The sequence below is a fragment of the Macaca thibetana genome, chromosome 1 (assembly GCF_024542745.1).
Source record: "Macaca thibetana thibetana isolate TM-01 chromosome 1, ASM2454274v1, whole genome shotgun sequence".
In the NCBI taxonomy this organism is placed as follows: Eukaryota; Metazoa; Chordata; class Mammalia; order Primates; family Cercopithecidae; genus Macaca; species Macaca thibetana.
Genome location: NC_065578.1, coordinates 189390884 through 189415197, shown reverse-complemented (window position 1 = coordinate 189415197; position 24314 = coordinate 189390884). Strand labels below are relative to the sequence as shown.

At 40.8% G+C, this 24314-nt stretch overlaps 1 protein-coding gene and 1 long non-coding RNA gene across 3 annotated transcripts in view; one reads left to right on the top strand and one right to left on the bottom strand.

Annotated features, from left to right (window-relative positions):
* Window positions 1-24314, top strand: part of DARS2 (aspartyl-tRNA synthetase 2, mitochondrial) — a 42006-nt gene that overhangs the window by 2976 nt on the left and 14716 nt on the right. For both annotated transcript variants that reach the window (XM_050767185.1, XM_050767188.1), the window contains exons 3-11: window positions 426-492; window positions 3069-3170; window positions 3949-4044; window positions 4781-4904; window positions 6165-6211; window positions 9241-9347; window positions 10490-10559; window positions 12045-12224; window positions 13551-13658. In XM_050767185.1, coding sequence (XP_050623142.1) covers window positions 426-492; window positions 3069-3170; window positions 3949-4044; window positions 4781-4904; window positions 6165-6211; window positions 9241-9347; window positions 10490-10559; window positions 12045-12224; window positions 13551-13658 — 901 coding nt within the window. The remainder of the gene's footprint in view (window positions 1-425; window positions 493-3068; window positions 3171-3948; window positions 4045-4780; window positions 4905-6164; window positions 6212-9240; window positions 9348-10489; window positions 10560-12044; window positions 12225-13550; window positions 13659-24314) is intronic.
* LOC126941235 (uncharacterized) lies at window positions 14937-23566 on the bottom strand. The gene is made up of 2 exons (XR_007721183.1): window positions 21699-23566; window positions 14937-16714 (listed from the first exon to the last, which is right to left on the bottom strand). It is a non-coding gene; the product is annotated as an uncharacterized LOC126941235 (long non-coding RNA).

The window sequence follows — 24314 nt, the reverse complement described above, 5'->3', positions numbered from 1 at the left end:
CATCAGATGTTTCCATTATGCTAAAATATTATCTTTGGATTTTACTATGTGCAAAGTTTCCAAATTTAATAAAATTTTCTTATAAGGACTTAAGCCAATAAAAATTTTTTTAATTGTTCATCTATAATAATTTTTCATTAATAAGCCATCTGTATAAGATTAATTTTCAGATAAGTAAACAATAAAAATTGAAACTGAAATAAAAAACAATATTTTTTCATCAATGAGCTACATAGATAACAACTGCATGAATGTAAAGAAAATACATAATTATCATAAAAAAGAAACATGAAAAATTGTAATTATCATAAAAAAGAAACATGAAAAATTGCATGGATTTTTGTTTTTTATTTTGTCTGCTTAAACTTTGGACTTAGAGATTTTATCTTAAAATGTTCCTTTTTCTTCCCCCTCCCATTAATCAGGCAAAACACATTCTTGGTCCTAAGAGATTTCCATGGGCTTGTTCAAGTTGTCATTCCCCAGGATGAGGTAATATAAAATTTCCTGTTATTATCTAAAAGCCTCTTTGATGCTGTGCCTAGAGTAAGCTAAGTAGTTAGATGAATATGTTAGAGGTTTTAAATTCAGAAGTTTATTGTTAATGAAAACTGAAAAATATCATAAGCAATGTTAAGACATGGCAAAAAGACCAGTGACCCAGTAGAATTATGAACCTAGGATATGAACAAAAACTTTAGAGGAAAAAAATATATAAATGGCTTGTAGACATAATGATATGCCCAGCCTCACTCATAGGTAGAGAAATGTGAATTAAAACTGCATGTAATTGTCATTTTTAACACATTAGATTGACAACACACTGTGTTTGGGAAAGCAGGTGCTCAATTCCTGGAGGGAATACAAATTGGCACTAGCTGAAGGGAGAGCAATTTGGCAATATCAAAACTATAAATGCATATATCCTTTGAGCCATTAATTTCACTTCTGGTAAATTATCTTATATCTAGACTTATACAGATGCAAAATGGCATATGTACAAGGATATTCATTTCAGGATTCTTTTTAATAGAAAAAATTGGGAACCACCCAGATGTCCTCCAATAAGAGACCGGCTTAAAAAATAATGTATATTCTTACAATAAGATACTCTGCTCAGCCATACAAAAAAGAATGAAGAAGTTCTATTCTAATAGCAAAAAAAAATTCAAGGAATACTGTTAAGTGAAGAACCGGTATTCTTGAGTATACAGAAGAGCAGCTATTAAACTCCAGCACTCTAGTGCTGTCTTCTGTATAAAAACTAGGGGAAGGAGGCAGAATATATACTCAGTTTGTGTGTGTGTGTGTGTGTGTGTGTGCATTTGCTTGTATATATGTTATGAAATGTCTCTGGAAGGATACCTAAGTATCTGGTAACACTGGGTGCTACTGGGGGAAGGAACTGAGGGCCTTGAAAACAAGGATGGGGGGAAACTTTTCACTGTATCTTTTTGTACCCTTTGAATTTGAAGCCATGTGAAGGTACTAACTGCTCAAAAAGTATTTAATTTAATTATCATTGAAATTAGATACAATATGACAGAGTGATATTATGAAAAAACAATTTTTTTAGTTAAAAAATTCAAGGCCAGGCATGGTGGCTCACACCTGTAATCTCAGCGCTCTGGGAGGCCGAGGCCAGCAGATTGAGTATAGGAGTTGAGACCAGCCTGGGCAACAGAGTAAAACCTCATCTCTACTAAAAATACAAAAAATTGGCCCCGGCGGTGGCTCACGCCTGTAATCCCAGCACTTTTGGGAGGCTGAGGCGGGTGTATGTCAAAGTCAGGAGTTCAAGACCAGCCTGACCAACATGGTGAAACCCTGTCTCTACTAAAAATACAAAAATTTAGCCAGGTGTGGTTGTGGACGCCTGTAACCCCAGCTACTCAGGAGGCTGAGGCAGGAGAATTACTTGAACCCAGGAGGCAGAGGTTGCAGTGGGCCAAGATTGCACCACTCTACTCCAGCGTGGGCGACAAAGCAAGACTCCATCTCAAAAACAATAATAATAATACAAAAAATTAGCTGGGCATGGTGGTGTGCGCCTATAATCCCAGCTACTTGGGAGGCTGAATTGGGAGAATCTCCTGAGCCCAGGAGGTTGAGGCTGAAGTGAGCCAAAATCACACCACTGCACTCCAGCCTCAGCAACCACAGTGATACCCTGTGTCAAAAAAAAAAAAAATTAAAATTAAAGAATTAGATAAAATAAGGAACTTCCATCACACTTACTGGGCAAAGTTGGTTTCTATTGTAATTTTTACTAATGCTTGTATGCCTAAGAAAAATATTAATTATTCAGCTCTTAAGTTTTGAAATAAATAAAGAGCAGTGAATTATCTTTTAGGGATCAACATCCAGAGATGAGTATAGCTAACCCTGGAGAACTCCTCTGACTTTGACTCATTATTGCTATTGGATTTCACTGTCCCTAAGACTAACCCTGGAGACAATTGCTTTTCAAGTATCTGGGACTTGTTTACACTAATAACAGTCACTCTTATCCTTATTTTCCTTTAAGGAAAGTTTTTAAAGCTCTTAACTAGTAGCTTTACTTGCTGTATTATATAGAGTCAAAATGGGGATGCAATTTTTACTAAATTTGGTAATAAAGTCATTAAGGAGCAGTCCCAGCCTGTATGGTAATTAAGCTGTGACTACTAACGTTTTTAAAACCAAGGACTAGGCCGGGTGCGGTGGCTCAAGCCTGTAATCCCAGCACTTTGGGAGGCCGAGACGGGCGGATCACGAGGTCAGAAGATCGAGACCATCCTGGTTAACACGGTGAAACCTCGTCTCTACTAAAAAAAATACAAAAAAACTAGCCGGGCGAGGTGGCAGGCGCCTGTAGTCCCAGCTACTCGGGAGGCTGAGGCAGGAGAATGGCGTAAACCCGGGAGGCGGAGCTTGCAGTGAGCTGAGATCCGGCCACTGTACTCCAGCCTGGGTGAGAGAGCGAGACTCCGTCTCAAAAAAAAAAAAAAAAACCAAGGACTTACAATTACTGAAGATTCCTGTAAGTTCATTTGTTTCTCAGAACTCTTTTCCCCCTTGTTCTGTAGTCGGCAGCCTCTGTGAGGAAGATTTTATGTGAAGCCCCTGTGGAATCTGTGGTGCAAGTGTCTGGTACAGTCATTCCCCGTCCTGCAGGACAGGAGAATCCAGTAAGTAGTTTCGAAGATAACTGTGTAATTTTTGTTGTATGCATTTGCACTGTCTGTGTACACATTCTGGCAACACATGACTGGATGTTGGGCACTAAAGTTGAATAAATTCTACAAATGAACTGACAAATTTCAAAATCTTGACTATAAACACACACATCTATGTAAATATGCATGCTGTCTTGCTCTGTCGCCAGACTGGAGTACAGTGGCACAGTCTCGGCTCACTGCAACCTCTGCCTCCTGGGTTCAAGTGATTCTCCTGCCTCAGCCTCCCCAGTAGCTGGGACTACAGGTGCGTGCCACCACGCCCAGCTAATTTTTGTATTTTTAGTAAAGAGAGGCTTTCACCATGTTGGCCAGGATGGTCTCCATCTCTTGACCTCATGATCTGCCCATCTCAGCCTCCCAAAGTGCCAGGATTACAGGCGTGAGCCATCGTGCCCCACCCTGTTTTTCTTTGGAGACAGGGGTCTTGCAGTATTGCCCAGGCTGCTCTTGAACTCCTGGGCTTAAGTGATCCTCCTGTCTCAGCCTCCCAAGTATCAAACTGCAAGGATATGCCATGACATTTGTTGATGTCTGAATACATCAGCCACAGATATGCATAAGAATGTCAAAATCATGCACAGACACGTATGCTTCATACTATACACTATACACTAGAAGGACTTTGCACATTTTCCATATGTAAATAAATGCATATGTTCTACAAATGTGTATTTTGTATATATCCTAATGAGTAATTTTTAAAACACTTCCTTTCTCACTCTCCAAGAAAATGCCAACAGGTGAGATTGAAATCAAAGTTAAAACAGCTGAACTTCTGAATGCCTGCAAGAAGCTGCCCTTTGAAATTAAGGACTTCATGAAGGTACCATCCTCTGTTATTAATAAAATAGAGTATCTAGAAAATGTTGATGACTAGTCAAGTATTTTCAGAGTTTTTTTTAAAGAAAACTTGAACTTCTACAAAATTAAACATTTCATTGTAGACACATCATGAAGTGTTCACTTAGTTGTACAACCTCTTGACAAACTGTTCTGAAATAGTGACAGTTCAATAAACTGTTGCAGTCCCTAAATACCTAGACTGTTTTTTTCCGACAGATTAAAATGTGATTCTCTCTTTAAAACTTGAGGTGTTATATTATTCAGGTTTTTTTGTTGCTATTGTTTAACATTTGAAAGGAAATTATGTCTAGCTTAGAAATGGCCAAATGGGACAGGGGATCCTGTACCTATTAAGTGATAAAATGTGTGCTTAGAGCAACTCTTGACTTCCCAAGCATATAAATATAAGTAGGATTACTATAATTTAGAATGTTCTTTGCCAAAGTTTAAGGGGTTGATGGAGCTACTTTTTAGTCAAGTAGGCAAATTCCAGTCAGTGAAGAGTGATATTAATAATAATGAATAGTAAAAAAATGTAAAATCTGCACTACTGACAAACTTAGAAGTTGTAGGAATTAACAGCATACAGTGGGCTACTTGATGATAGAAACTAAAGACAGAGCTAAAGTTTTTGAAAATTCAAACTCTATTTCTAAAGATAATACCTTTCTAATATTGAAAAATATTTAAATATAAAAATCTTCCAATTTCTTTAGAAAACAGAGGCTCTTCGGTTGCAGTATCGCTACTTAGATTTGCGTAGTTTCCAAATGCAATATAACCTGCGACTGAGGTCCCAGATGGTCATGAAGATGCGGGAATATCTCTGTAATCTGCATGGTAAGAGAAATGCCTGGATGCTCTTTGGAGCTTTTTAGCATCTCTTCTATTTTATTCAGCAGTTTTGTTGTATATTTTCCTTAGCATCAGGTCAGATGTTGCCAGAAGTCTGGAATTCACTCAATGTGTCATATAGTTTTTGAAGAAAAGTTAACATTATTTTAAAGATGATAGTGGCTATTACATTGATTAATGTATGATAGTATTTCCCATCATTATCAAAGGCAGGACAGCCCTTTGGCTTTTTCTATAATATTTATTCTCTTTTTTTCTTTTGAGACAGAGTTTTGCTCTGTCTAAAGGGCAGTGGCATGACCACAACTCACTGCAGCCTCAACCTTTTAGGCTCAAGTGATCCTCCCGCCACACCTTCCCAAGTAGCTAGGACCACAGACAAGCATCACCATACCCAGCCAATTTTTTTTTTTTTTTTTTTGAGACGGAGTATTGGTCTGTCACCCAGGCTGGAGTGCAGTCGCATGGTCTCGGCTCACTGCAAGCTCCGCCTCCCACGTTCACGCCATTCTCCTGCCTCAGCCTCCCAAGTAGCTGGGACTACAGGCACCTGCCACCATGCCTGGCTAATTTTTTATATTTTTAGTAGAGATGGGGTTTCACCCTGTTAGCCAGGAGGGTCTCCATCTCCTGACCTCGTGATCCACCTCCCAAAGTGCTGGAATTACAGGTGTGAGCCACCGCACTCGGCCTCCAGCCAACTTTTAAAAATTTTTTGTAGAGACAGGATCTCATTATGTTGCCCAGGCTGGTCTCAAACTTCTGGGTTTAAGCAATCCTCCCACTAGCCATCCCAAAGTGCTGGGATTACAGGCATGAATCACGATACCCAGCCAGTTTTCTTAATTCTTTATCATGTGCATACATCATTTATTGGGAGCTCAAAATGTCATGTGAGTTAAACTAGACATCTCATTCAGTCCTGGACTTTTTCTGCTACATTTGTATTATTTCTACACTAATAGAACATTTTAAAAATCAGAATAGTTCAGTAGACAAGAATCCATTAAATATTTAGAATTATTTTATGTGGACAGTATGCTTTATGAACAGAATAGTATTTATGAAAATCTTCAGCTTCCTTCTTAGATTTGTAGAAACCAGCACCAGTAGACTTGGTAGCTTATTTCAGCTAAAATTCTTAATTAAAGGGAAGCCTCAGATTTGTTGTACTATATTGTGGACATCATATATGACAAATTTCACATTCCTATCTACTAAGTGATAATGTTTCTCTCTTTTTAGGGTTTGTGGATATAGAAACCCCCACATTGTTTAAGAGGACCCCAGGGGTATGTATATTCCTTCAATCAGTCTATTAAATATGTCCTATTAGTTATAAAGCTAGACCACTTTGCCTTTATATTCACTTGGTCCACTTTTATTTTATTTACTGCCTCAGGATGGTCATATTAACTAGGTTTTTCTGAAGAATTGAGAAAATTATTTGGGTATTTTGAGTCAGAATCATTTTATTCCACATAAGTATTCTTTCCTTTGAATTTTTTTGTTTGTTTTTTGGTTTGTTTTGGGGTTTGTTTTTTTGGTTTTTTTTTTGAGACAGAGTCTCACTCCATCATGAGGCTGGAGTGCAGTGGCATGATCTCAGCTCACTGCAACCTCTGCCTACTGGATTCAAGCGATTCTCATGGCTCAGCCTCCTTAGTAGCTGGGATTACAGGCAGGCACCACCATGCCCGGCTAACTTTTGTGTTTTTAGTAGAGACAGAGTTTCACCATGTTGGCCAGGCTGGTCTCGAACACCTGACCTGAAATGATCCACCCACCTCGGCCTCCCAAAGTGCTGGGTTTACAGGTGTGAGCCACCTTGCCCGGTCTTGTTTGAGGTTTAAAGATGTAAATCATTAATAAATTGTTTATTTGTTTGTTTTAAGACAGAGTCTCGTTCTGTCAGCATTCTGTCAGGCCGGGTGCAGTGGCTCACGCCTGTAATCCCAGCACTTTGGGAGGCCGAGGTGGGAGGATCACGAGGTCAGGAGATCAAGACCACCCTGGCTAACACGGTGAAACCCTGTCTCTACTAAAAAATACAAAAAATTAGCTGGGTGTGGTGGCGGGCGCTTGTAGTCCCAGCTACTCGGGAGGCTGAGGCAGGAGAATGGCGTGAACCCAGGAGGCGGAGCTTGCAGTGAGCCGAGACTGCGCCTCTGCACTCCAGTCTGGGTGACAGAGCGAGACTCCGTCCCCCCTCCCCCCAAAAAAAAAAAAAAAAAAAGCATTCTGTCACTTGAATCCACCTACTAGATTCAAGCGATTCTCCTGCCTCAGCCTCCCAAGGAGCTGGGACTACAGGTGTGTGCCACCATGCCCTGTTAATTTTTGTATTTTTTCTTTTTTTTTTTTTTTTTTTTTTTTTTTTTTTAGACAGAGTCTCGCTCTGTTGCCCAGGCTGGAGTGCAGTGGCGCGATCTCAGCTCACTGCAAGCTGTGCCTCCCAGGTTCATGCCATTCTCTTGCCTCAGCCTCCTGCATAGCTGGGACTACAGGCGCCCACCACCATGCCCGGCTAATTTTTTGTATTTTTTAATAGAGATGGGGTTTCACCATGTTAGCCAGGATGGTTTCGATCTCCTGACCTCATGATCCATCCGCCTCGGCCTCCCAAAATGCTGAGATTACAGGCATGAGCCATCGTGCCTGGCCAATTTTTGTATTTTTTTAGTAGAGACGGGGTTTCGCCATGTTGGCCAGGCTGGTCTCAAAATCCTGACCTCAGGTGATCCACCTGCCTCGGCCTCCCAAAGTGCTGGGATTACAGGTGTGTGCCACCACACCCAGCCAATGAATTGGTTCTTTAAGAACAAATCTCTTGGCCAGACGCAGTGGCTCATACATGTAGTCTTAGTACTTTGGGAGGCTGAAGCAAGGAGGATGACTTGATTCTAGGAGTCCAAGACCAGCTTGGGCAACAAGACCCTTTCTCTTTAAAGAAAAAAAAAAATGGAAGAGGAAAAAAAATTAAAGAATAAGTCTCTCATATATTAAAAATTGACATTTTTCGGCCAGGCGCAGTGGCTCACACCTATAATCTCAGCACTCTGGGAGGCCGAGGCGGGCAGATCCTGAGGTCAGGAGTTAGAGACCAGCCTGGCCAACCATGGCCAACATGGTGAAACCTCGTCTCTACTAAAAGTACAAAAATTAGGCCGGGCACTGTGGCTCATGCCTGTAATCCCAGTACTTTGGGAGGCCGAAGTGGGTGGATCACCTGAGATCAGGAGTTCAAGACCCGCCTGACCAACATGGTGAAACCCCGTCTCTACTGAAAGTACAAAAAAAAATTTAGCCAGGCATGGTGGCAGGCACCTGTAGTCCCAAATACTTAGGAGGCCGAGATAGGAGAATCGCTTGAACCCAGGAAGTGGAGGTTGCAATGAGCCAAGATCATGCCATTGCACTCCAGCCTGGGAGACAGAGTGAGACAACAATTCAAAAAAAAAAAAAAAAGCCAGGTGCAGTGGCAGGAACCTGTAATCCCAGCTACTCGAGAGGCCGAGGCAGGAGAATCACTTGAATCCAGAAGGCGGAGTTTGCAGTGAGCCCAGATTGTACCACTGCACTCCAACCTAGGTGACAGACCAAGACTCTCTCTCAAAAAGAAATTCTTTTTAATAAATAAAAATGGACATTTCTGGCCAGGGGCAGTGGCTCACACCTGTAATCCCAGCACTTTGGGAGGCCAAGGTGGGCAGATCATGAGGTCAGGAGTTCAAGACCAGTCTGGCCAACATGGCAAAACCCTGTCTCTACTAAAAATACAAAAATTAGCGGGGTGTGGTGGTGGCAGATGCCTGTAATCACAGCTATTTGGGAGGCTGAGGCAGGAGAATCACTTCAACCCGGGAGGCGGAGGTCGCAGCGAGCCAAGATTGTGCCATTGCACTCCAGCCTGGGCGACAAGAGCAAGACTGTCTCAAAAAAAATGACATTTCTAAACATTAATATTTACTCGATTTATACAGTCTATGAAATTATAAAACTACAGTTTAATTTGGAAATGCAATTAGGAATTACTTGGATAGGAAATGATACACAAAATTCATTCATCTAGTAACAGAATTGGAAATTCAATTCCACAAGTATAAACTTAACACCTACAATATATAATGGTGTTTAAAGCCTATTATGTGCAAGTCTTTTTAGGGACTCAAAGATAAGTGGGAAATTATCTCTGTCATTGTAGGAACTTTGTTCTTTAGTCATTCAATGATAAACTGAAGTAACAGCTTCTACTAGTCAGTTATACCTTGGGTTTGTTTTTGTTTTTTAATAATCTGTCTTCTCTCTCTCTCTTTGAAAGGGTGCCAAAGAGTTTTTAGTACCATCCAGGGAACCTGGAAAGTTTTATTCTCTCCCTCAGAGTCCTCAACAGTTTAAGCAACTTTTGATGGTTGGCGGTTTAGACAGGTGAGCTTTTTTTTATAGTAGCAGTTGTCAGAGAAGGAAAAGAGAAAAACAAAGGGAAAAAAGGAAACACAAAATCCTCTCTGTTCTCAAGAGAAGGATAGAAAATTTTTGAGAGTTTGGAGAATACTTATAAAATACCCTCATAATTCGTAATAATCCTTTATTAAAGGTTTATTGGGTGGCTACCACATACAAAGCTCTGTGCTAGTAGATGTGAGAGGGGATTTAAACAACAACAACAAAAAAAATAGGTTCTGCTCTCAAGGCGTTAAGGCTAGTAAGCCAGAATAGGATAATGAATAAAACCAACTGTGATATAAACCAAATATAAATGTATTGAGATTTGCAAATTAGGTATTAAGAGCTTTAAAATTATATTGTTTGAGGAAATTTAGAAAACTTTGTGAGCTAGACCTTTGAGGACAGAGCTACATTTCAGCAGTTGAAGATGAGAGTTGGAATGGCATAGCACAGAAAGTCTCATGTGTATCCATGGTACAGTAAGTATTTCACTTTGGTCAAAGCAAAAGAGTATATATGAAGAAGCATGGACTAAAAAAAATGTTTTAATAAAAAGAACTGGCATGGACTGATTTGCATGCCAGTCTAATGTACGAACATCCAGAGATGCCAGTGTTTATTTTGAAAACAATATATAGAACAACTTCTCATAGGTCAGCTGTATATCTAATTCTATTAAAGTGTCATAAAAATAAAAGTATTTCTTACTTTTTTTTTTTTTTTTGAGACAGAGTCTTGCTCTGTCACCCAAGCTGGAGCGCAATGGCACGATCTTGGCTCACTGCAACCTCTGCCTCCCAGGTTGAAGTGATTCTCCTGCCTTCGCCTCCCGAGTATCTAAGATTACAGGTGCACACCACCGCGCCCGGCTAATTTTTGTATTTTTAGTAGAGACAGTGTTTCACCATGTTGGCCAGGCTGGTTGTGAATGCCTGACATTGCAGTCTGCCCGCCTCGGCCTCCCAAAGTGCTGGGATTACAGGCATGAGCCACCATGGCCGGCCCTTCTTACATTTTTTAAGTATCATTGTTTTATAACTTGCATTGCCTTAAACTTTTGGGAAAAAGTGTATATGTCTTCCTAGAATCATGACTCAATTAATGCTATTTCTTAATTGTAGATATTTTCAGGTTGCCCGATGTTATCGAGATGAAGGTTCAAGACCAGACAGACAGCCTGAATTTACTCAGGTACAAAGTTATATTCACTTGTTTCTTAAAATTCAGGCTTACTATTTTGAAAATAGTTTTTTTTGTTGTTTTGTTTGTTTGTTTTGAGACAGAGTCTTGCTCTGTCACCTAGGCTGGAGTGCAGTTGCATAATCTCAGCCCACTGCAAGCTCTGCCTCCTGGGTTCACACCATCCTCCTGCCTCAGCCTCCTGAGTAGCTGGGATTACAGGCGCACACCGCCATGCCTGGCTAATTTTTTATATTTTTAGTAGAGACGGGGTTTCACCATATTCACCAGGATGGTGTCTATCTCCTGACCTTGTGATCCACCCGCCTTGGCCTCCCAAAGTGCTGGAATTACAGGCGTGAGCCACCGCGCCCAGCCTAAAATAATATTTTCAAGACCAGTGCAGTATTAATACTTTACTTCTCATTACATTTTATCCATCAGATAGTTAATTAAACTCACCTGCAGTTGAGAAACTATTCAGTTTTTTTATCCATTGCATGTGTCCTTTTTAAAATTTTTTTTCTTTCCTTGGATAGCACAGGGGCCACACTGTCATTCCAATTTTAGTATATGTGCTGCCAAAGCGAGCATATGTCCTTTTCATAAAGAATGTGGTCAGCAACTAAGGAATGCCAGAAATTCCTAAAGTGTTCTAATGTTCATGATAAAGTCCTTAAGTCATGTTCTAGTGTTCATGATAAAATCCTTAAAACAAATCTCTTATATATTAAGAACGAATAATTTTATATATTGATATTTTAATCTAATATGTGGACTTACCAAAGCTATTATGATTGGCTTTCTGTATAATAGCATTTTATTTTATTTTATTTTATTTTATTTTATTTTATTTTATTTTATTTTTTTTTTTTTGAGACAGAGTCTTGCTCTGTCTCCCAGGCTGGAGTGCAGTGGCACAATCTTGGCTCACTTCAGCCTCTACCTCCCGGGTTCAAGCAATTCAACTGCCTCAGCCCCCCAAGTAGCTGGGACTACAGGTGTGTGCCACCATGTCCGGCTAATTTTTTGTGTTTTTATTAGAGACAGGGTTTCACCATGTTGGCCAGGATGGTCTCGATCTCCTGACCTCGTGATCCGCCTGCCTCGGCCTCCCAAAGTGCTGGGTTTACAGGTGTGAGCCACCATACCTGGCCAATAGCATTTTAATCATGTGTTGAAGTGAGAAAATTATGAGCTTTGGAGTTGGACAGACCTGGGATCAGATGTAGCTTTGCTGCTTACTAATTGCACATACGCAAATAAGTAACTTAGTTCTCTGAGCCTTCAGCCATGCAATAGTTGTGAGAACTAAACAAGTTAATGTATGTAAGGCCATTAGCACAGTGTCTGACATAAAAGAGATGTACAATAATATTTATACTCTCCGCATGTATTATTTATGTGCAAAATTCTATAGTAACTTGAAAGCAGAAAAATACATAAACGTGTATATACTGTGGCTAAATTAGTTTCCATATGTTACTTTGGTTTCAGATTGACATAGAGATGTCTTTTGTAGACCAGACTGGGATCCAGAGTTTAATTGAGGGTTTGCTCCAATATTCCTGGCCCAATGACAAAGATCCTGTGGTTGTTCCTTTTCCCACTGTGACTTTTACTGAGGCGCTGGCCACCTATGGAACTGATAAACCCGACACTCGCTTTGGAATGAAGGTACTTATCTTCACTTTTCTAGGACTCTGTCCCCAAATAATCCTGCAGTCTTTTTAAACCACTTTGAAATTGACAAGTGTTACACACTGTTAGAGGATATTTTTGTGACCTTGTTACCTTTGTTGTTACAGAGCTAGAGCAAGAGAGAATAATAGCATGTTAGCAATACAGTGCTTTCTATCTATCATGTTCCAAGATCCATTTCCAAGAGCAACATTCTTGCTATAAAGTTTTTATTACTTGCAAGTTACTGATTATATGGATATGAATGGTAACTTGAAAGAAAAAATAACTATTCTTTCCTTTTCAGTTTTTTTTTAAAGCCAAGGAGTTACTAAGTTTCCTTGGTCCATAAAAATCTCAAACATATGACAATGTTTATTCAAATTATTAATATCTGTAAGTATTTAAGGCAGGGGTAGAATTTATATAGAACAGTTTCATTACCAGACCTCTACTTGTTTGCTCTTAAAGAGCAATATCCCTTGATCCTCATAATGCCGGTGACATTTCTATATCTCAGTTCTCAGTGCACGTTCTTTAGAAATTGAGTCCTGCCTGGTCTGTGAATAGTCAGTGCTCAATTCTTAGAATGAAAAAAATACAATACACAAAAAGTCATAACTACCAACTTATAGCTGCCAACTCAACTACTTCTTGTTCCTTTGTTTGTAATATGGAATAGTGGTTCTTTTTTTATTTTTTTTGAGATGGAGTCTCGCGCTGTTGCCCAGGCTGGAGTGCAGTGGTGAGATCTTGGCTCACTGCAACTTCCACCTCCTGGGTTCAAGTGATTCTCCTGCCTCAGCCTCCCAAGTAGCTGGGACTACAGGTGCGTACCACCACACTGGCTAATTTTTGCATTTTTAGTAGAGATGGGGTTTTGCCATGTTGGCCAGACTGACCTCCTGACCTCAGGTGATCTGCCCACCTCAGCCTCCCAAAGTGCTGAGATTATAGCGTGAGCCTCTGCACCAAGCCTGGAATCTTAATCTGGTTCTTAAATCAGACTGCTTGGGTTAAATTCTGACTCTGCCACTTACTAGCTATGCCATCTTGGGCAAGTTCCTTATTTCTGTGTCTTGGTTTCATCTATGAAATAGGGATAATAAAGAGTGCTAACCTCATAGTTTTATGCAGATTAAATGAATGAGTATATGTAAAACACTGTCATATTGCTTAACCCATGGTAAACACTCTTTGAATGTAGTCTATAAATGTTAAATTATCAAGATCTATTCTCTTCTTTAAAATCTTGTTTGTAAAATGTTTTCAGATAAAAATTACTTCATATTTAGTTATCTCTTTTTGTTACCCATTTTCCAGATTATAGATATCAGTGATGTGTTCAGAAACACAGAGATTGGATTTCTTCAAGATGCACTTAGTAAGCCCCATGGAACTGTGAAAGCCATATGTATCCCTGAAGGAGCAGTAAGTGAAGTTCTGTGTTTCTCTAGAATGTATGCTTTGGAAGTAACTTTGCTCAATACTGTCATATTTAAACTTCAGAAAGAACAATTCTTTTTAAATAAAAATAGGTATTTTTGCTGGGCGTGGTGACTCACGCCTGTAATCCTAGCACTTTGGGAGGCCGAGGTGGGTGGATCACTTGAGGTCAGGAGTTCAAGACCAGCCTGGCCAACATGGTGAAACCCCATCTCTACTAAAAAATTAGTCAGGCGTGGTGGCAGGTGCCTGTAATCCCAGCTACTTGGGAGGCTGAGGCAGGAGAATTGCTTGAACCTGGGAGTCGGAGGTTGCAGTGAGCTGAGATCACACCATTGCACTCCAGCCTGGGCAACAAGAGCAAAACTCTGGGAAAAAAAAAATTGGTATTTTTATACAGAGTCAAAAAGCGTTTCTAAAATTATAAGTAGAGAACAATAAAATCTTATGAATGTGAGTTTACATTCCAGATCCCAGGGTGTTTTTCTCCCCCTCCCCCCTTTTAAACGGTGCTATCAGCCAGGCATAGTAGCTCATGCCTATAATGCCAACACTGTGGGAGGCCAAGGCAGGAGAATTGCTTAAGCTCAGGAGTTCAAGACCAGCCTGGGGTGTTGGGGTCCGTGCCGGGGGTGGTGGAGAACGAAAGAACACACAAAAGACAAAGACACACAAAGAACATGGCGGCCGCACTCAGAGCCTCCGCCTCACTTTATTTATACCCCATAAACCCCACGTCAGCAGAAAGAATACAATGCAAAACAAACTTTCTTTTCCCAGATGTAACCTTCTACTCAGTTCCTTGTTTCTATGCTCTTCCTTATCTGCCCGCCTTCTTGGCGCCTACGGGAGTTCATTAAAAGTTCAATTGGAGATACTGTCCTTGAGCCCTATCTATTCTCAGCATACTGTTTTCAAAGGCCCCTGCATTTCCCCCCACCTTTTTTTTTTTTTTTTTTTTTTTGAGATGGAGTCTGGCTCTGTCGCCCAGGCTGGAGTGCAGTGGCCGGATCTCAGCTCACTGCAAGCTCCGCCTCCCGGGTTTACGCCATTCTCCTGCCTCAGCCTCCCGAGTAGCTGGGACTACAGGCGCCCGCCACCTCGCCCGGCTAGTTTTTTTTTTTTTTTATTTTTTAGTAGAGACGGGGTTTCCCGTGTTCGCCAGGATGGTCTCGATCTCCTGACCTCGTGATCCGCCCGTCTCGGCCTCCCAAAGTGCTGAGATTACAGGCTTGAGCCACCGCGCCCGGCCGCATTTCCCCCTTTTTGTTTTTGTTTTGCCTCAATCCTAAAAAGGTAGCCCATATTTGTTCCTGTGTTTTCTTTTGTTTTTGGAGGCGACGGAGGGAGCATCGAATCACCAAAAGAAGTAGACCCAATCCAAGTGCCCAAAGCAATATACTTCCAGAGATTGTAGAAATCCATGTTTTCATCTGGGTCCATGGGTTAAAGGCAGCAAGGCGCTGACCCAGCTTCTGCAGGGTTACGGTTCCAGACAACACATGTAATTGTTGTCGAAATGCTTCGGAAATGTTCTGAGTGAGCTCTTGGATGTCCAAACTAATATTTTTATGGCCTACTAATAATTTTCGGATTACAGTCCAATTTTGAGAGATGTTAAAAGGCACAGGCGTTATACAAAATTGAGTGGAGTTCCAATCACATTGTAATGTCATCCGAGTACTGAGTACAGTGAGCTGATCTCCAAGCCATGTCAATGCTTGCTCCATGTTGTTCAATTTTTCAGCAAGTTGAGAGTCAATGTTTTGTTGTTGAAGCCATAACCGGTGAGATTGCTCGTGCCATTGCTGCACAAATTCAGCATTTTGTATACTTTGATGTAGAGCGAGCCCTGCTATGGCCGCAGTGGAGACGATGGTGACAGGGCTCATCACCGAGGCAATTATAAGTCCAAGGGCACGGTGGGTTTGCTGGAGAGAAGTCCAAATATAAGTTTCAAGAGGTGATGCCCCCCATGGTCGTGTAAGGTTAACAGGTAGCCAAATTTCCTTACGAGCCCTGAGGATATAAATATCCCCAGTAAAGTTGTGCCACCAAGAATGATTGAGGCAAGACAAAAATGTACACGTATCTGTACAATTAACAATTCCCGTATTATTATCACATGTCAAATTCCCCGCTAATAATAGGTAGGGCTTACGGACACAAGCAATAATATATCAGGAGGTATTCCGATATAACTGAATATGAAAGGAGTTATTTGGGTTAGAAAGATTAAGGGACATATTCCCCACAAAAGTGCTAATGGCATCGCCTGCAGCTAACAACTTCCAAAGATGACTCTGTACTTCAGGCCTCCTTCACACCATACCAAGGTTTCATTACTATTAGCGGCAATACTTTTATTTACCCGGTGCCATTTCAAAGGTATATGACTAAATTTTATTTGAAAATCACCGTGCACACTCCAATCAGTTATTTGCATCCCATTATATTCTAATAAAATCCAGGGTTTAGTTCCCCGACATTGTTGCCACTCTAGCAATATTGGAGAAATATTGGACCTCAATATTAGGAGAAACCTCTGGAATAGGACAAAAAGGTAAAGAACTAGGAATAGTTTCATTACTATATACAGTATGATTATACTGAAAGCTTCTAGTTACAATAATAACAGTATTAGCAGCCACATGACTATGATTATAGCGAACAGCCCAAGCTTCATGCGATTTTCGGAGACAATGAGGACTATTTCCCATACATATTGGAAGTCCTTCCACTCCAAATTGGTATGTGCTGATTATAATTCCTGTTTCCCGTTCTATATTGTCCTTGTCTATATAAGGGGACGGCATCCAAGTAATGTCATTGGTGAAAACCTTAATTTCCGCCTCCCCCCAGGCGACTCCCTGATACAAGGGCGGAAAGGGAATATAAGTCCAATATTCATACAAAGCCTCACTAAGAGAAATAAGTCCCCCGCCGAGGCACATCTAACAAAGGAAGAAATGCATGCTGAATCCAGTTTTCTTTTCAACAGGGTTTCAATCATCTTATAGGAAACCACTCAGGTCCGCTCCCTGTAAGGACAAGAGCATAGCCCCGTCCCTGTTTTAGAACTTGCCCTTGAACATACTTACCTTCTTCATTAGGATACCAAACCTTTAAATTGTCAGTGGGGACTATCACCGAGGGAGGTGAGGAAAGATGGGTTACGACAGCAGAGTCTTGCCATTGTCTCCATTGATTCAAAAAAATTAAGGTAAAAAGAACCTTCAAAATCTGGTTTCTGGGGGGCTCATTTCCCCCTTTTTGTTTTAGTAGTTGAGTTTTTAAAGTTAAATTTGCACGCTCAATGATGGCTTGACCTTGACTGTTGCCCAGGATACCGGTGATATGTTGAATATTGTATTGCTGTAAGAAAACTTGTAATTTATGAGAGACATAGGCAGGGGCATTATTAGTTTTAAGTATAAGAGGAATGCCCATGATGGCGAAACAAGCTAAGAGATGTGTAATAACAGAATCAGCTTTCTCAGATGGCAACTGAGTGGCCCATTGAAAATGAGAAAAGGTATCAATGGTATGATGAACATACTTTAATCGTCCAAAAGAAGGGACATCTCATGGATTAAGCCCAGGATGGAAGGATGGAATGCTCAAAGGAGCACAGGAAAGACAAGCTCGAATAAGAGAACGAGCTTGTTTTGTTCTGCAGCATGTAGGTGGCCGATTAAAAGCGAATCAATCTGAGTATTACCATGAACTAATGGTCCAGGAAGTTGAGAATGAGAACGAAGATGAGTGATGAATAAAGGAGCTTGACGTTGGCTCAAAGTAGAAGATAATAAGGAAAAGAGTTTTTGAAGAGAAGTAGTAGCACAAAGAGGTAAAGTGGCCTGAGAAATATAAGAAGTAACATAAACGGCATATTGAGAATCACTAACAATATTACAACTAGTAGTAGGGAAATCAAGTAAGACCATGAGAATAGCAAACAGTTCTCCCTGTTGCACCGAGGGATAAGGATAAACTGTAACTCGAGATTGATGAACACTCCAATATCCAGCCTTACCATTGCTACTAGCATCGGTAAAAAAGGTAGGACCTTGAACAGGAAATACAGAAATTAGTGAGAAAGGCAACACAAAATGTTGTCTAAAAAATGAAAAGATCGGAGACTTAGGATATTTGGTAGAAAATTGTCCAACAAAGGAAGCACAAGCAACTTGCCAAGAATCAGAAGTCGCAAGAAGATAAGTGATCCGATTATGAGTGAATTGAGAAATAATTAAGGAAGGATCTCCTCCCTAAAGTTGTCGACAACGATGTCGTCCTTTGATGATCAGCTCAGCTAAACGATCGATATAAGTAGCCAAGCGTTTAGATATTTTATTAGACAAAAAGATCCATTCTAGCAGCCGATTGGTCTGATGAATCATTCCTGTAAGAGAATGTAAAGTATGAAATAAACAAAGGGAAAGGGGAACATCGGGAAGGAGATAATGTAAATGGGCCTTTTGAAGTTGCTCTTCTACAAGCTGGAGTTCCTGTAAAGCCAAAGGAGTTAAATGGCGTGAGCTGTCCAAGTGACTGTCTCCTTCTAGAATAGAAAAAAGATGTTGTAACTGATATGTTGGTATTCCTAAAACAGGACGCATTCAATTAATGTCTCCTAGAAGCTTTTGAAAACCATTTAATGTTTTTAAATGATCACATCGAATTTGAGTTTTTTGGGGGTCGAATATTTTGTGTTCTTAAGGTATAACCTAAATATTGAATAGGAAAATCCAGTTGAATTTTTTCTGGAGCAATATTAAGTGAGTAAAAGAAAAGCTGAGTTTGTGATGATACAAAAGCATCTTGCTGCTTTTCTCTGGTGGGTGCAGCAAGAAGAATGTCATCCATATAATGATATAAAAGAACAGAAGGATGACGCTTTCGAACAGGATCCAAGGCTCTATGGACAAATTCTTGACACAAGGTAGGGCTATTTAACATACCTTGAAGTAAAACTTTCCATTGATATCGAAAAAGTGGCTGAAAATTATTAAAAACAGGGACAGAGACGATCCATACAATGATAAATTAACACAGTTGGAAACTGATTGTTTACAGGATTTAAAGTCCTATGTACGAATTTTTGACATATAGTAGGGCTATTAAGTATACCCTGGGGAAGAAGCTTCTGCTGATATTTCTGAATAGGTTGTCCATTATTATATTTAGGAATAATAAAGGCAAACTTTTTACAATCTTGAGGTTGTAATGGAATAGAGAAAAAACAATTTTTGAGATCTATGACCATTAATTTTTAACTCTGTGGGATAAGGGCAGGATTAGGAAGACCAGGCTGTAAACTTTCCCTAGGTTGAATGTAAACATTTATAGTTTTAAGAACAAGACAAAGACGGGAATTCCATGCAGAAGTACGTGGCTTTAGATTCCTCTCGGCCATTTGTTTTTTCACTTACTCTTTTAAAGTCCTAAGTATTTCTTTAGATAATGGCCACTGTTTCACCTAAAGAGGAGTGGTCGTTTTACACTTTAATTATAAAACTTGAGGCTGGTGAACAGTGGCTGTGAGTTTAAAGGATTGTAGCCCATTTTGAACATCATATTTTTGGCAGCTGAGGAAATATGAAGAACGTTTTAAAAAGCACCAAATTGTTATGAAAGATTTTGTCCCCAAAGATTAATATTGATAGGAATAATATTAAAAAAAAACTTGACCTTGTTGACCTTTAGGACCGACACAGGTTAAAGGTTCTACGTCTTGATAAACCATAGAAGCAGCACCCAAGCCAGTGAGTATAACTGAAACTTGTCTTTTTTCCCATTGTATAGGTCACTAATTTAAACAAATAATAGATATATTCACCCCCATATCAATTAACCCTTTAAAAACTATTCCATTAATATGCAATGAACATAAGGGCTTTTGATTAGAAACTAAAGTTTCCCAAAAAACAGTTTTTCCTGTGCTATCAAACCCTCCCTATTGAGAATACGTTCCCCTGCCTCTAGGCGTATAAATTGTGAGACTTGTACCATAATAAGAATTTTATTAGTAACATCATGTCCTTTTGGCAAAGGGCCACACACTCGAATAGCTAATTTATATACTCCTCTATTAGGAGACAAAGTATAAGGCTGAGTAATAGCTAAGTCAGCAGCGGCGCTCTGCTTAGTTGCCGCATAAAGCTGAGAAACGGGGGTAAGGTGTAGGATCCTTAAGGAGGACTTGAATTTATTCCTTGATGTTGTAGGTCATTGCTCACTGGGTATTGTAGTAGACTTATATTGTAATTGTTGGGGCCCCAAGCCTGTGGGCCCCAACTCCCGTTTCCCAGGAGAGGAGACAGTAAATTTCCACTTTTATCAGTTTTGGAACGACATTTATTTGTCCAATGTCGACCTTTACCACAACATTTGTACACCTCTGAAGGCAGCTTTCTGCCTTGAGGGATAAAAGTGTTCAATTTTTATGACATTCTTTTTTTGAAATGTCTAGGTTTACCACACTGCAAACAAACACCTTGTTTGTTATTTCCTTTTAAGGCTTTAGACAAAGCTCCAGCAAATAATTGAGCATTATAAATAGCCCCTCCAACACTAACACAAGTTTTAATATATTTATCTAAATTGGCCCCATTGGCCTTTAACGATTTTAACAATTTTTGACAGTCAGCATAAGCATTTTTAAAAGACAATGTTTGTAACAAAATTTTTAAAGCAAGGTCAGTACTCACAATTTTCAATACGGCATCCTGAAGACGGGCTACAAAATCTGGATATGGTTCATTTGTGCCCTGTAAAATCTTCACAGAGGAAAGGGAAGATTTTCCTGTTATCTCTACCTTATTTCAGGCCCTTAAAAACAAAGTCTTGATTTGAGTAAGGGCAACATCATCTAAACCAGCCTGAGCATTAAGAGTAGCATATTGGCCCGTGCCTGTGAATTGTTCCTCAGTAGGTCCTGGGGGATCACACATAACATTTTTTCTAGCCTGTACATGCGCCTTGTCCATTTACCAGCTGTGCAATTATAACCACTGAGAACGATCAAGAAAAGCCTTCCCCAAAGTCTTCCAGTCTATAGGAATCATCAAATTTTCTGATGAAACACATCAAGAAGACCAAGGATAAAAGGAGATTGAGATCCATAGTTAGAAATGGCAGCTTTCATTTCTTTTAAAAATTTAATTTGTAAGGGATTAAATTGGACATTATTGCCACCATTTAAAAACTGAGCATTAGGAGCAAAAGAAGCACAAATAATTGGAAACAGATCCAGCTCCTTAAATTTTTTTATCTTTTCCTCTTCTCCGTCCCCCAATGGCGGGCAAGGGACTGAGAAAACTTTGCCAGACAAAGGTAAAGGTAAGGAAGCCGGGGGGTTGGAGGCACTGGAAAATCCTCTTTTAACAGGGCAGAAGGAAAAGAAACAGGGAAAGCTCGCAAAGGTGAATTAGAAGAATGTATCTGTAATATTTGTTGAAGCATTTCCATAATACACTGCATGTCAGAATTTCCCTTAGAAGAAGGAAGAACTGGCTTTTTCTCTTCTCCCCCTTTTGCTACCCCCCCCATCCTCTGTTACCCTGGCACAAATGGGCTCCATTTCAGATTTATTTTTTCCCAAATCCTCAGATACCTTTCCTCCTGTGGCTACATTACCACACTCTGAATCAGTCTCAAGTAACTCAAATGTCTGAGTGATAGAGTTACACAAGGTCCACAATTTTAGAGGCATAATATCCCCTAACTGGAGAGCTCTAAGCAGAGCTTTTACTACCTGTAACCATTCTCTCCGATTCAGCTGCACTTTAGTCTGATACTGAAACCAGTAACAATGTTGTTCAACATGGGCAAACAATCACTTCAAAGTCTTTTTCTTTCACTTCTACTCCTATAGACAGCAACAGTCCTTAAAACAGGCGTAAATATTCTGAGGCCAGAGAGATGGAATTCCCATAATGAAAGCTTAAGAAGGTTCCCCTTAACAATATCCAAGCCTTACCCGCCCCTAGGGGGTTCCCCTTCTTGTTCTCCCCTACTCACCCGTGCTGACCCTGCTCGCTGCGCCACTTGTTGGGGTCCGTGCCGGGGGTGGTGGAGAATGAAAGAACACACAAAAGACAAAGACACACAGAGAACATGGCGGCCGCACTCAGAGCCTCCGCCTCACTTTATTTATACCCCGTAAACCCCACGTCAGCAGAAAGAATGCAATGCAAAACAAACTTTCTTTTCCCAGATGTAACCTTCTACTCAGTTCCTTGTTTCTATGCTCTTCCTTATCTGCCCGCCTTCTTGGCGCCTACGGGAGTTCATTAAAAGTTCAATTGGAGATACTGTCCTTGAGCCCTATCTATTCTCAGCATACTGTTTTCAAAGGCCCCTGCACTGGGGAACATAGACCTCGTCTCTACAAAAATTACCTGGCATGGTGGCTCACACCTGTAGTCCCAGCTATTCGGGAGGCTGAGGTTGAAGGATCACTTGAGGCAAACAGTTCAAGGGTGCAGTGAGCCATGATTGTGCCACTGCATTCTAACCTGGATAACAGAGCAAGACCCTGTCTCAAAAATAAGTAATAGGCCGGGCGTGGTGGCTCACGCCTGTAATCCCAGCACTTTGGGAGGCCGAGACGGGCGGATCACGAGGTCAGGAGATCGAGACCACCCTGGCTAACACGGTGAAACCCCGCTCTAGTAAAAATACCAAAAATAGCTGGGGGCAGTGGCGGGCACCTGTAGTCCCAGCTATTCGGGAGGCTGAGGCAGGAGAATGGCGTGAACCCGGAGGTGGAGCTTGCAGTGAGTGGAGATCGCGCCACTGCACTCCAGCCTGGGCGACAGAGACTCCGTCTCAAAAAAAAAAATTAAAATAAGTAATAAACGATGCTATGTAGTACTCCTGTACTTCATTGTGGATACTGTGTGAGCATAAAATAATACGTAGTATTCTGTCTGCAGCCTCAGTTGTCTGTCTATCTCTTAGCCCTGTATCAGTGCCAGCATGGCCATTCCATGTTGATTCTTGATCTTCTGAGAGTTCTCATCTCAATTGCATTAATAACAGGGAAATAAAAGGAGATGGAGCTAAAAAAGCAAAAAGGAAGGGGAAGAGGGGGTAGAAGGGAGAGAGAGAATGGTTGGGCTGAGCAAGCATTGACTAAAGCAATGGTACACACCTCTTTTCTGTAGGTAGTACATCTGCTTTAAAAGTAATTTCATAAGAAGCATTCCAGTTATATTTTAAATAAGATTGTGATTTTGAAAGTCTATACTCATTTGGATACGTAAGCAGTATATTCAGAACGGAGTAAGAACTCAGTCTCATTACTTTCTTTTTTTTTTTTTTTTAGACGGAGTCTTGCTCTGTCGCCCAGGCTGGAGTGCAGCGCTGCGATCTTGGCTCACTGCAACCTCCGCCTCCCGGGTTCAAGCGATTCTCCTGCCTTAGCCTCCTGAGTAGCTGGGACTACAGGCACATGCCACCACACCTGGCTAAGTTTTCTTTGTATTTTTAGTAGAGATGGAGTTTCACCATGTTAGCCAGGACGGTCTCGAACTCCTGACCTGAGGTAATCCACCCGCCTCAGACTCCCAAAGTGCTGGGATTACAGGTGTAAGCCACCATGCCTGGCCTCTCATTACTTTTTATTTACTTCACATATCCAGTAAAATGTAATTTATTGTCATGCTGGGCACGGTGGCCCACGCCTGTAATCCCAGCACTTTGGGAGGCCAAGGCAAAACCCTGTCTCTACTAAAAATAAAAAAATTAGCTGGGCATTGTGGTGGGTGCCTGTAATCTCAGCTACCTGGGAGGCTGAGGCAGTAGAATCACTTGAGCCCAGTAGGCAGAGGTTGCAGTGAGCACGAGATCACACCACTGCACTCCAGCCTGGGTGACAGAGCAAGACTCTGTCTCAAAAAAAAAGAGAGTAATTTATTGTGCATACTATAGTCCAAGCATAAGAAATATGTTCAGGTAAGCTCAGTATATTTTGCCTATTATTATGTATACCATTTCAAGTTTGTTCTTTCTCAAGTACATATAAGAACTGCAGGAGTGTGGATCATGTTTTCATCTTTTTATACCTCCCATACCTAGTTAAATGCCGCATGAATATAGTTAATGATGCATGGCTTATGGTAGAAATAAGACGATTAAAATATGATTTCACAAATCACATGGTTTATTGCCATACAAAGAAAATATTTTCTTAGGTTCACAATACTTAAAAGAGAGAAAATAAGAGCCAGGCGCAGTGGCTCACGCCTGTAATCCTAGCACTTTGGGAAGCCGAGACAGGTGGATCACGAGGTCGGGAGATCAAGAGCAGCCTGGCCAATACTATGAAACCCCCTCTGTACTAAAAATATAAAAACAGCCAGGTGTGGTGGCGGGCACCTGTAGTCCCAGCTACTCGGGATGCTGAGGCAGGAGAATCACTTGACCCCTGGAGGCAGAGGTTGCAGTGATCCGAGATCACGCCACTGCACTCCAGCCTGGCGACAGAGTGAGACTCCGTCTCAAAAAAAAAAAAAAGAGAATAACATGAACAATCCTCACAGGGAAAACAGTAGCTGAGGGGCATTAATCACATAGCGAGTGAGTTCCAAAATTATTAAAGTCCACTTGCTCTATTAGGATGGAAGTAGTCCT